Genomic DNA, 13,006 nt, shown 5'->3' with positions numbered 1-13,006 from the left:
GGTGAGCCTAGAAGGATCTTGGCTTGGTGTTGCGGCGTCTTCTCGCGCGCTCAAAGGAGGAAGGTGCGGAGGATGGGCGCCGATGTTTCGTGCGCGCAAGGGGGGAGGAGAGCGAGGAGATGTACGAGCGCTAGGAGAGGAGGGAATGGTAGCGCGCGTCTCCACTTCGACTCTAGTGAGGGCTGCGCATGGCGCGGCTGTGTGCGGCTGCATGCGTCCTAACTAGGAGGTAATGTTCGATGGGTTCGACGTCTAGCCAACCCGAGGTAGCTGACGGCTTCGTGTGCGCTGTGTTCTCGCGCGAAGTAAGAGGCAGCACGATTGGTGCGTTCACACAGGTACATTAGGCGTCTGGAGCGGCGGTGAGATATCCGCCGGAATAGCCCAGCTGCCGTCGGATTGCCTCCCCGCCTACCAATTGGAGCGCGAGTCGTAAATTAGAAAGACGGCAGGCAAGTCTGACGAGCTCGCCATGTCGCAGTCTTTCAAGTTTGTCGCAACGTCGGAAATGCTCATCGAATTGGTGCGTAACCACCAGGTCCTTCTGGAAAAGCGCCACGTTAAGCAAAAGGATAACGCGCTAAAGGATTACCTGTGGAATATTATCGGTTGCGCTTTTACAGAGCAGGACTGACACACCACCGCTGATGGCGTCGTGTCTTCGGCGAATGCTTCTTCGGGTCATGCATCGTCAGAAGGTGCTTGCCAGCAGACCTGGCAGTACTACCTCTTCTTGCTCAGTGTTTATCATCGTCGTTGCAAGCAGTGATGAAGAGGCGCAAAATAAAAACGCGCGAACAATACGCGAGCGGAGATAACTGCGTAGTTTCGAGCCGCGGGAACATCCGGGATATCCCGTGCTTGCTTGGAGGTTAGCGTTTTACGCGACAGATTGCGTTTTGTCGCGTTCCGGTTTCGCGGTGGGCAAGCAGTGCCAACGACGGAGATTTTGGAGGCAGGAGAATTCCATTCACTGTAGATGCCGGACTTTCCAGTGCCTTCTGAAGGCGAATTCGCTCGCCACTGCTGCCGCTCTTCATCCCACCAGGGTTCTGACAGCGAGTGTCCACGGTCTTCGAGTGAGATGTCATGTTTGCCTGTGTGCGCGTGACGCCGTGCTTCTAAATTTAGTTAGTACGCGAATGTTTGGAGTTGTTTATCCAGTTAATAAAAACTGACTGCGCATAGCTGTCTAATTGCTATCGCAATCAGTGCTGCACCTTTTGGGCGAAACTGCGACTTTTTGATAATACACTGATTAGACGACTCGGAGATTTGCGCGCGCTGGTGGATTTTGCTCCTGCCGTTCCATTTGCACGGAGAGGGCGTAATGTCATTGGTGGGCGTGGCCGGCTTCTCCTCCACATTGCTGCGCTCTAACCCGATAGCTTTTCACGCGTCTAAGAGGCTTTCGCGCAGCGCTACTGTTGCTGCGACTTGGAAGAGGCAAAAAAAAAAACGGAATTTTGCAATGATCCCTTACTGTTTAGGAAATGATGGCTGAATATGTACGAGGATAAAGCGCGTGCTCGCGGCTATTTATTCTCAATTGCCCGAATATCTTTTCTTTTTTTTTTTTTGTGCGCACTCATACATACTGTGCATATACTCTTACTACATTCACGTAGGTATGCAGAAGTGGTACATCGGCGCAAGAGTTGTCATAACACGAGTAGAAAGTGTGAACTAGCCCCTTTCGTTGACCTTTTGAACTGGATATCTAATGTTGGCTTTGTTAGCGAACGAACAAACCTAAATCGCAGGAATAAGTGTGCCAGTTACAAGGCAAGAATGTTCAAGGTGAAGTGTCACTGATAGTGCACATACACAGTATCTGTTTCAGCTAAGGTGCAGCAAGCTTTAAGAAAGACTTCATTGCGGAATGAAGAAAATCCGTGTGTTCTGCTGAGTGCGTTTGAATGTCATCGTGTGCCGTAGTTTCAAGGCTGGCTGAGCGAGAAATTGTTCCCAAAGCGTGAAATGATAAGTGATGAAATTATTTACTCGTTTACTTGTATACTATAGTTCCCGCCCAAGCAGGCATTAATATTGTTAGGTATAGTCTGACCGACATATTAATTACGCTGAACGCAAAAACCAGCGTTTTCCTCATCCGCTCAGTTCTATGCCCAACCTGAATGCTTACGGCTTGTTTACCTTAGCCATCTTAAGCAAATATATTTATTTATGAAAACCTTACATGCCTAGTGGAAGGAAGGGGTGGGGGAAAACTAAGGTTACATGAACGTAAAACAAGCATTATCCAACAAGGCAAAAAGAAAAAGAAAAGACATCAACCTAACGATATCTCTATTCGCACAATGTATATCGTGCAAGATCAATACAGTCAATAAAAAAAGTACAGTTGAAATGAATACTAAAAACAGGAAAAATTACACATGTTAAGATACTAGCAAATATTACACGAAGATAATCGCGCTACATAATCGGCTTACGACGCGGGAGTTGAATGCGGAACTGTCAATTGCAATGCAAAGTGCAAAAAAGGAAGAAAGAAAAAAAAAACAAATTAAGGCATGGAAACAACACTTAAACTCTGCCATCTACGATAAGCTAGAAGTTCAGAGACAATGAATGGTGTTTGACCCGACACATGATTTCTTCAAAAACATTAATTAGTTAACAAAACTAAAAAAAAAAGAAGTGGATAAGAATACAGAAAAGTACAGGAAGGAATGAAGGCAGCATAGAGAACTACATGGCTGAGATGTCAAAATGTTCGAGGCAGCGCTTAAAAATTGCCTGGAATATATCCTGTAAAAATATTCTGCAACATCTCAAAAGGGAGGCAATGGGCACGTTGAGATCTCGTACTATGTGCCTTCTACGTCCGCCTGCGCGCGCCGGAGCAATACCTACTAGATAGCAGGCCTCTGCACTCTGTTTCATGACTTCATGCTACTTGGACTTAAATTTTCATTGCCAATTAAGCCCGGCGTGAAGAAAGCGGTGACGTCAAAATCACCGCGGCTTACTCGGGAGCGTCCCCATTAGATTCTATGGAAGTGGGGCAAGGTAGCATGACGTCACGCATCGAAGTGCAACGGCCTTGTGTTATGTAGGAGGCGCTCGCTGGAGTCCTTGGCCAACAGCCCCATCCAGGGGTTGCCGGGGGCGCGCGAAGCCTTACAGTTTCCTGCTGGGGAGCACGCAAACTGGGATGGCCGGAAAGCGCGCAACCTCGGAGGCCGTGGACTGTTTATCAGCCCAGGCACTATCAAATGAACAGACACCAGAATTATAGGAGAAAGGCTACCAACACCGTTACCGCCACATTGCCTTGCGGGCACACGAACTATCGGGCGACCATGTAAGAATGGGTGTAAAAGACTCTTACGTCACACGATGGTCGCAGAGCACGGTTACAACTGCGGCTTGGCTAGAGGGCGCATGTCTTACTGAAAAGACGTGCGGCAAAAGCAGGACTATCACAGAGACCGCTCGTATCGTGTGTCTGATTCGGCGTGTTTTAATGCGCAACATTCTTTGGCGAGTACCCCAGCAATTTTGGTAGCAATATTGAGCAAAGTCGTGTCTGTAACGCAAAAAGAAAGGAAGAAAACGTGAAACCTTTCCCATAGGAATATATGGGCTCCATAGAAAATACATGGCGTTGGAATGGGCCAACTTGAATTTGGGAGTGGACCAAACTGAATTTGGGAGTAGACTAATCTGAATCTGGGGTAATATAAGGGTGGACAGACCTGAATTTGGGAGTGAGCCAACTTGAAGTTTGGAATGGGCCAGCCTAAATTCGGGACTGGGCCAGCTTGAAATTTGGGGTGGGTCAAACTAAATTTGTGTGTGGGCTAACTTAAAATTTGTGGTGGGCGAACCAAGAAAGAAAAGCGCAAGCTAGGCTAAACATAGGGAAAGAAAAGAACGAACCGATCCAAAGAATGCTGCGCATTAAGAGACAATTCTCTGAATTTCTGTAATTTATTTCTTTTTGTGTCCAATATTTCAAAATCAGTGGCTATAAAAATATGTAAAAAAGAGTGTACTGTTACAATCGACCCATCTGTAGCTTAGAAAAGTGCGCTTACACTTTAAATGGTAAGCTGCGGGCAGTTGTGCTACATTTGTGGACTACTGTGCACAAGCGTATCGCGGCAATGTCATATGTACGTCAAATTTCGTGCATTTATTGAATTGGCTGTGATGGTACAAAAGAATAAATGGAGGCTGGGCAAATGAGTGAGAGAACATACGCCGAAAATCCGCTGTGATTCCTTGTCAGCATTCCATGTAAGCCAGCACTTCTTATTCAAAACTTTGTGTTTACGTGAGCAGTCCAGGCGCAGGAATGAAACGAACGCCTCTTAGTTCGGCACGATGCGTCCACATGTGCCACTATATTTATTTGTTTCATGTGGCGCACGTTGTCTTTATATACTTTACGACTCGAGCCGGGAGTTATGTTAACCCATCCCTGCAGTTGGGCCGCTAACTCATTTTCATTGTCATTCAGATGGTGCCACAGCTGGAAGAAGACGCGGAACTATTCACAAAGTCGCTGGAAGAGTACGCCGATACGAATGCGGAGATTCATATGCTGCCAAAGTTTGAGGAATTGACCATGGACTATACAGCTCGAGGTGCTTTCGGAATGGAAGAGCATTTCCAGGGGAACCCCGACCATCCCCTCATAGAGCTCTCCCGAACTGTCTTTCGGGGCATCATCAAAGGACCTTTACACATGATCGGACGTAAGTCACTTGTTAGACCATTGCATGTTCATGCGCACGACAAATGTTATTTTGACGCGCTGCTTATTTGTTATGACAAAAATGTGACGCTGATTCCATTGGAAAGCTTGCAATTGCACTAGTCTCTAGAAAAAGCTCACCTACATTATGCGAGTTTGGAAAGTGGTAAAGCGTCGTTCGAGCTGTCGCGGCCTGGTAGCTTTCTTAGTGTCTAGCTCCCCAAAAAATTGGCAACATGGTTGGGTAAAATCGATTATCAATGAATTGGTAAAAGTAACGAAATCGGAAATAGATGTTTCACAACATCGGGGATATATTATACCATGTAGGAGGACAGGCTTGAATAGAACGACGTTGAAGGCATGAATAAGGACAGTCTGGCAGGTATAGGAAAGTTGCAGTAGCTCGGAAAGCAGCGAATGATGGTATGCATGATGGTTTTCATATAAAGTGCTCTTTGTTGCTATTTTCCAATATTATAAACGCTCCTTTTTATGATCTACATCGTAAGCATGGAAAGAAAGTAGTGGTTGGAAGTGATACATCATATTATTTGGCTTAAATTTTTGTCATCGATATTGTATGTGTGTGTTGGAGCATCTGGTGTCTTTTCAAGGATAGCGTATGCGTATTGCTTCATAATTTCGTATTATCCATTCAGTTTTCTTGCATATGAGTTCTTTTATATAGGTGCCAGTTGCTTTCCACTTTGACACCCCTTTGTCACCAATTCCCGCAATTTGGAACCCGCGTCAGCGCACCTTCTTTATTAAATTGAATTCTCTCTACCTCTTCTAATTAAGCTATAATTTCACATATATACAAGACGGTGATTTGATGCAGCATTGTTTTCCAGGTGTAACGGATGAGTGGCACGGCTCTATCTCAGACAGATAAATATTTTTTTTTTTCCAGCTGCAAATATATACATAATTCTATCTGGCTACACAGCGACACTTCGTTCAGTTGTTTGACCTAGGGCATGAAAAATACTGCTGTCACACTTTGATGTAACTCCTGTGCAGCGCTAAACAAAAAATGCAGTAATAGCTCATTATTACTCAATAACACGCGAGCGATCATCGTTTATTTTGCCTAGGTTGCGTAGTTTAACGGTCGCACTTAAGTTTTGGAACCCAGTTGTACCGAGAAGCGTGTTCCCCTGTTATTTTTACACAACGCTAGAAAAGTCTGGAAGATTGAACTAATGAAAGTGCCGAAAGTTCAATAACGAAAGTTGAATATATGAACCATAAAGAGTGTGGTAAAGAAGATAAGGAGTTCGAATCTGCGATCGCGATGATGCCATCAGAGTGCAAGCAATCAAGAGCCATCCTTGGCTGACAAAGCAAGACTGAGAAAACCGTACTCCAATTCTTGGTTTCTCGGCATAGCACAACTGTTTCAAGTTCTGTGTGAGATTATGATCTTTCTTTTATGTTTCATTGTACTAACTCCTACTGTGACACACTTTTTTCAGAGTGCACAACAACGATTGGAGGATGGATGAAACCCTTTTACTGGTTTACTACGTTGGTCGGAGAGTTCACGTTTGAGAATCTCGGCAAGGAGATAGAGAAGGTTATTGAAATGAGGAAAAAGGATCCATCTGTAAGTTCTCTGTTTCTCTCTTATTGACCTCTTCAGTTCTTCCAGTCAAGCCTTATATATCTTCAAAACAACACATAGACCCCATGCCCTAATCCTATAGTATGTGGCCATACGTATTGTTCATTTTCCCGGAATATAAGACCTTTATTCAAACGTGATCCAACTTGATTATATTAGCATTATGGGCACAAATCATACGGGTTCTCTCAATAGGATTAGTAAATGAATGAAACTTTCAGTGCAATTTTGTGGGCCTCGCAGCATGTTCGGGCATTGCAAACGAACAATCACGGATTGTAAATTACGATATCACAATCGCTTCTCCAAAGTGCAACACCCAACATACGCCGGGAAAACAGTTCAGAATTCAAACGAATGGCCCCGCGCCATTCTTTTCGAAGGAGCCACTCTCCTTGCCAGCAGAGGCGACGTCACAGGCTTTCGATTCCGCGCCGCATGTGTACCAGCTGCACAAATAGTCTGCGGTGCGGCAACGCGAACTTGGAGATTTGAGTGAAGCCTGGAGCATGAAAAAAAGCCTCCCAAATGCGTCGGTCACCAAGAAGAGATGAAAGATAAAGAGAGAAGAAAAAGGGAGGGCGAGGTTGCGACGTAAGCGTCACGTGGGCTATGGGCTCTGATATATCGGAAGACAGTGTAGGATTGGCCACGTAAGTGTAGGCACGCGTTCATCTTCTCTTGTCTAAGGTAGCGCAAGCTAAACAGAGAGGCCGACGGACAGACGAAACCACAGGCTTGATGCCGCTTTGTGGCTTCTGATTGCGCTAAACTGTAAACGATACCATGTACACGAGTGAGCCCTTCAGTTTATCCTTTCGTAGCCTTCTCTCACCACATGCGTCGCAAAACTTTATTTGCTCCAATTTCAGGCACTGCTATATATTCTGTAAAAATGATTGCGGTTGAACTCTCCCTCGACAGCATTTTACAACTCCCAGTGCATAACCAAAATTCCCGGCGAAGGCTTGTGAGGGGCTTTTTAATTTATGATGGTACGGTCTTCCTGGCCTAAATTTACAGCAACAGCGGACATTATAAAAATTTTGCGTTACTCGCCAACACGCGCCTTAATACACTATAAAACACGCACATCCAACGTTATGTTGGAATTTGAATGGCGCGAAGCTCGTGTGGGTTATAGCGCGGTAGTAGCAGTTACGGTTACACGGGCACAACCTCGTCCTCTATGGCTGTTAACTGTCTGCATGAAGAGTACGAAGGCGATGCGTGATGCTTGCCGAGGGAAGGATGTTGATGAGAGGTGTATGGCACAAAGAAGTACGACACATGTAAAAAAACTGACGAAGAAAATTAGCGCAAGCAACAAGCCAGTTCGCACGGGAAGGCAGAGCATAGTGCTTGTTTATGTATTTTCTTCCACTGTCAGTTATCTTGATGTTCGCGGTAATCTTCCTTGTCCGCAATGATAAACTAACTAGCCCAACAATTAATTCTTCTACAGTATATCAAAATACATTTTAGGTTTCACACGCCACGGGTCACAGCAGAGCATCCATCCTGGGGACAGGCAAAAAATGGACAAATGCCCAGTATCACGCACTCAGTTCTTTGTTCTGGCACATACCCACTGGAACATACTCTGCAATTCAAGCTGTCTGCCAGGTGTGTGTGTGTGTGTGTGCGTGTGCGTGCGTGCGTGTGCGTGCGTGTGCGTGCGTGCGTGTGTGTGTGTGTGTGTGTGTGTGTGTGTGTGTGTGTGTGTGTGTGTGTGTGCGCGCGTGCGTCTGCGTGTGCGTGTGCGTGTGTGTGTGTGTGTGTGTGCGTGTGCGTGTGCGTGTGCGTGTGTGTGTGTGTGTGTGTGTGTGTGTGTGTGTGTGTGTGTGTGTGTGTGTGTGTGTGTGTGTGTGTGCAAAAAAGCTTCGCTTAGAAAATTTATTCAGTAGGTATTCATTTCGAAAACCAACAGATCTATCTAAAATGAGAATTTTAAGCTCCTCAGTGTTCGGGACATGTCCACAAAGAATACATTCCAATAACATACAAATCCGGATATATTTGTTCTCCGTAATCATCGACGAAATACTTTCGTTTTCATGCAGTTTCATGTAGGCTCCACGTTACCTGAGGCTTTGTGGCGAAATGCCCAGTACAACGCTAATGTATTGGAAAGTTCGACCGCTGAAATATCAGAGCGACAGTGCTGTCGCAGTACTGAAGCTTTTAGTGTGATGTCCTCTTGCCTTACCGGCGAACAGCATCCCCTCAGAACACCACAACAAAAGTATATCACTATAGTGAAGACGTTTCGCTCTATTGATGATTCATTCCAACTTGAAATGCAAATGGTGCTTGCGCGTGCTACGCATCCTTTGCATTTATTGCAGCTCAGAAAGTCCGACATACTTCAAAGTCTTATTGACGCGGAGGGCACTGACACTCTGGACTCCAACTCAAATGGTAACCGAGCCTTGTTGCTTTAAATTGTTATTTTCTTGCTCCCTTCCGGATGGCGCGCGTTCTGGTTAGTAATTCATGCTCGCATGCAGCGGGAAAAATGAAATGTTGCTCCACGTACTCAGAGTAAGGCACTGTTCACGCAATCAAAACCCAAGCGCCTTATAGACCGGATACCTTTGTCGCCCGACGTCTTATTCTACAGTCCATACGGTGTCTTGTTTCATGCGTGATTTTCTCGAAGGGTGATGAATTTGTTGATAAAATGATGCAACTTACGGCGTCACGTATGGCATTTTGAACGCTCGCATGAAACTAGTACTTGCGAAGTAGCAGGCTGAATCCTGGATATGCAAGTGTTCGTTCTCACCACGACAACAATGGTTAGCCAACTATACGATCGTGGTTGCAGGGAGAGCTAGCCAGATTTCTTTTGCCATTAAAAACTTGTTCTGAAATTTTTTCCTCTTTGTACCGTGTCGAGCACAGTAAAAATTGAGCTGTGTCACATATTGTGATGCTATTTCTTTCAGTCTATGGCCCATTTCTGTTTTTTCTTCTTCTTTTAGTGTCATAACTTCACTGCCGTTTTAAAGGGATTGACAACTGGCCATAATGTGTTGAGAGATGACGATAAAAATGAAATTACCCAGATTTATAGCGATAGAATCCAGGACGCAGCTCGCGATTTCAGTAGTAATAACAAGTTTAATTGGCCAACAAAGTCTCCAAAACCAGTAAGTAGCGATGTCTGGCTGATTACTGTGGGTAAGATTACTGTACCTAAGTACTCTACGTAAGATTACTGTACGTATGTCGGCTATTATTAAGTACAACAGAATTGTTGCTTAAAATTGTAGTTGCTATATTATTGCACGCTTGCGCTTTATTCTATGCTATGGAAATCAAGAGGGAGAGAAAAGTACACACTGAAAGGCAAGGAGGTTTTCTGGTTGGCTACCCTGCACGGGGGAAGGTGTAAGGGGCATAAAAAGAGAAAGAGAGTGGGAGGGGGAGATATAGAGAGACGAGCACGAACAAACCGCGTGCACTACAGAGCGGTAGGGGGCGGCGTTCTTAAAGTCTATCGTTTAGCCCCGTAGACCGCAGGAACCTTAATAACGCGTGTAAGCCCTTCAGCGCGGATGTCCTTGGGAGTACTGAACCAAAGCTTTGAGTTCTGACAGTGGCGCACGCATGGCTACGACAGCATGCTGAATTACGTATCACGTGTAAAAGCGTCGTTTCGTTTTTGATGTGATCGATTTCGTTTTGACTGATTAAATGCAAAAGCAGTGGGGCAGGAAACCACCAAAACACGCAGGTATTCTTTCGGAACTACGTTAACACTTCGGAAAACATGAATCGTAGGAACGTCGACTTGATAAACAAAATAATACTTTCTCACAGTTGCGGCCACTCCTGTCGTCTACTTCCCACTAATTCCGGCGTATAATCGCTATCGCGCTCACCTATGACCTTTTCCAACATGCTTCCAGTAAATGACTCCATCCTCACTGCAGATCGAAAAATTCTGATAAAGACAGTTCCAAGGCGTTTTCCGCGTTACCACTTCATGATTAGACACTTTCATCGGTAAGCTTTCGATTGCCCCTAAAAAAATAGGTACTATGAAAATTTCTTGTCAGTCCCGTTAATGCTGTTTTGGCATTTACTCTGCTTGTAACCTTGCTTAAAAGGTACTCCCGACAACGTTTTCCTCCCAGACATTCCCTCATGTATCTGCATGTGAGTTTTTTTTTCTTTATGCGAACCTAATAAACTTCAACTTGATTCCACGGAAACAATGGCAAGCACCAGATGAGTCCATTTTTTCTTAATGCAATTATATTTCAAATACAGGAGTAACGGGCAGGGGACACTAAATTTCTTGGACAGTAGGCATGCAGATGTGCTCCAGTTATACCAGGCAAGTTGCAGCGCCCTATCAGTAGTAACCTAAGCGCATGCACTGAGAAGAATCAGCGCGGTATCAAAGGTTAACAGTGCAGTCTCGCTTCTCAAATCACGTGAACAGTGCCCACACAGGAGAGATGAGAGTGCTGTCGAACAAATTTAGCGGCACTGAGAGAAAAAAGCACATAAGGAACGACAGATATACCTGATAGCCCCAAGCAAGCTTCTGTATGTCACTGTATAAGTAGCTACATAATTTTTGGAACCGTGTATGTTTAACGCTTGAAATCCTGAAGATGTTAGCTACTTTCTAGTGCTAGGTGACAGAAGGCGTACTCATTAATAAAGGGAAAAATCAGACATCTACCCGTTCGTAGCAATTGCTACAATTCCCTTTATTTCCCTTTATTATTCCCTTTTTATTTTCCCTTTTATTATCCCTTTATTAATTACTTCTCTCCTCCTTGCGGGTTTCCGCAGAACCACTACGTCAAAGGCGTACTCACCTTGCATTTTACGGGGTTCCTATATCTTCTATGAGCGCCGCCAGTACTTGTAGCTTTTCGCGCTGTGCTTTGCCTCGTCAGCCAATAACAGCCTCGAAGAGGGTCAGTATTCAGCTACAGTCAGTATTCAGTGGCTACAAACCGCACTATCTGCCCTGCAACGTGCACCACACGAACAACTTCGAGATTAGAGAACTGACCCAGGCTTAAGCCGACAAAGTACACCACCTGACATTTCATTGGCTTCCAAGTCACTGCGGCGCCATGGGTAACGAGCTGCCTTCACCCATGCACATATTGACCGGCTTACACAGCTATGGTGTTTCGACCTGCAGTGTGGGACCAGTGGCAGCATCCCTCTTCTACGTAATTAAACAAAAGATCTGTGCAGAATGCTTGTTTCGATATAGTCAGCTAATAGCTAATAATCTCAAAACGGCACAGACCGGTCAATATAAAATCACACTGTATTGAATTACTTTCAACCAGCGAATTCATATTATCAGCACGGTGGCGCTAGGCATAAAGAACAAGTGTTTTGACAGCCTATAACACCCTTAGCACCAAAAAGGTGTTTTGGGTGAACGATACATCCTTATGGAAATGAAAAGGTTGTTTCGGTAATCATAACAACCTTACACATACATTGTAGCAAATTTGTTTTGCAAAGGAATATTTTTTGTGCTCGAAGCCCCCTTAAGAACGCAAAGTGCTCTACAATGTACGCGTACCTGTGGACGTTCATTCATTATTGTTGCTGTCGTGGTACTCCAGACAACGGAAATCACTTGTTTCTTATTTACAGGCTCCTCACTTGACTGGGCGCCCAGTTGGGAACAGCATAATGAATGTATCAAATTACTAAATTACGCTCTCTGTTTTTGTACCATACTGACTCTATGCAAATTTCGCATTTCATTTTTGTTTAAAAATGCGACATTATTCGGTATTCGAATCGATATATTCGGAGATAGATTTCTGAAATATTCGTATTAACTTTATTCAAAGCAATTCGCTACTTTTAGGAACCCCAATTCTCTTTATTGTTTTATTTCCGGCATCGAAAGCTTACCTAGCAATAATTATTACTCATATTACGGGGTGTATGGGACCCCAGCAAAGACGCGTTACGAGTAGCCTATTGCCCTGTTCGCATTACGCATTACTGTGAGTATGTCTAGAAGTCTATTGTATTTCTTCTTTGTGCGCAGGAGCTTCCAAGTCCAGTGAACTCTCGTCTTCAGCAGTGGCCGGTACGGCAACTCTAGTGTTCATCGGGGGGTAAGGACTCTGTTGCATTTCCCCGCGCTTTTCCGACAAAAAATAAGAGGACGAGCTTCGGGCCAGGGAACACGTGAGCGCGTTCGAAGAGAGACTGGGAGCCATCTTTTGCGTTTTGGGCTCAGGTGTACGCTAATAAAGGCTTGTCTGAGCCTTAAGGCTTTCACAGCTCTTCCTTGTGCGACACATTCTATATATGACGCCGTAGAACTCAGGAGGTGACAGCCGGGAGCTACCGCCAAGGGACTCCACTGGTGGCTACCGAGTGGAACAACCACCCTGAACCACGGAGCTATACGGATCAGCTGGCCGCTATGGATAAGCTCAAATCGAAGAGGACTACGCGGAGGACCCAGAACACTAAGATCATTCAAGAGTTCGCTGTTGGAAAACATCGCCGCGACAGTGCGACAGATTGACAATTCATAATGCGAAAAAGGGGTAAGGCGTGCATACACGGACACAAGAGAAGAGAAGTAGACAACACGAGCGTCGACTATCAACTGAAGGAAGCACTCAGGCGAA

The 13,006-nt window shown here is 45.0% G+C and overlaps 1 protein-coding gene across 3 annotated transcripts in view; it reads left to right on the top strand.

The window, feature by feature from the left end:
• LOC126537862 (cytochrome P450 3A2-like) overlaps positions 1 to 13,006 on the top strand; it is a 69,817-nt gene that overhangs the window by 40,414 nt on the left and 16,397 nt on the right. For all 3 annotated transcript variants that reach the window (XM_050184957.3, XM_055074498.2, XM_050184955.3), the window contains 4 exons: positions 4,493 to 4,730; positions 6,211 to 6,341; positions 8,708 to 8,780; positions 12,412 to 12,481. In XM_050184957.3, the coding sequence (XP_050040914.1) occupies positions 4,493 to 4,730; positions 6,211 to 6,341; positions 8,708 to 8,780; positions 12,412 to 12,481 (512 nt within the window). The remainder of the gene's footprint in view (positions 1 to 4,492; positions 4,731 to 6,210; positions 6,342 to 8,707; positions 8,781 to 12,411; positions 12,482 to 13,006) is intronic.

Source organism: Dermacentor andersoni, chromosome 4 (genome assembly GCF_023375885.2).
Source record: "Dermacentor andersoni chromosome 4, qqDerAnde1_hic_scaffold, whole genome shotgun sequence".
Lineage (NCBI taxonomy): Eukaryota > Metazoa > Arthropoda > Arachnida > Ixodida > Ixodidae > Dermacentor > Dermacentor andersoni.
The sequence above is the reverse complement of the archived record's forward strand: the minus strand, read 5'-3'. Positions and strand labels throughout refer to the sequence as shown.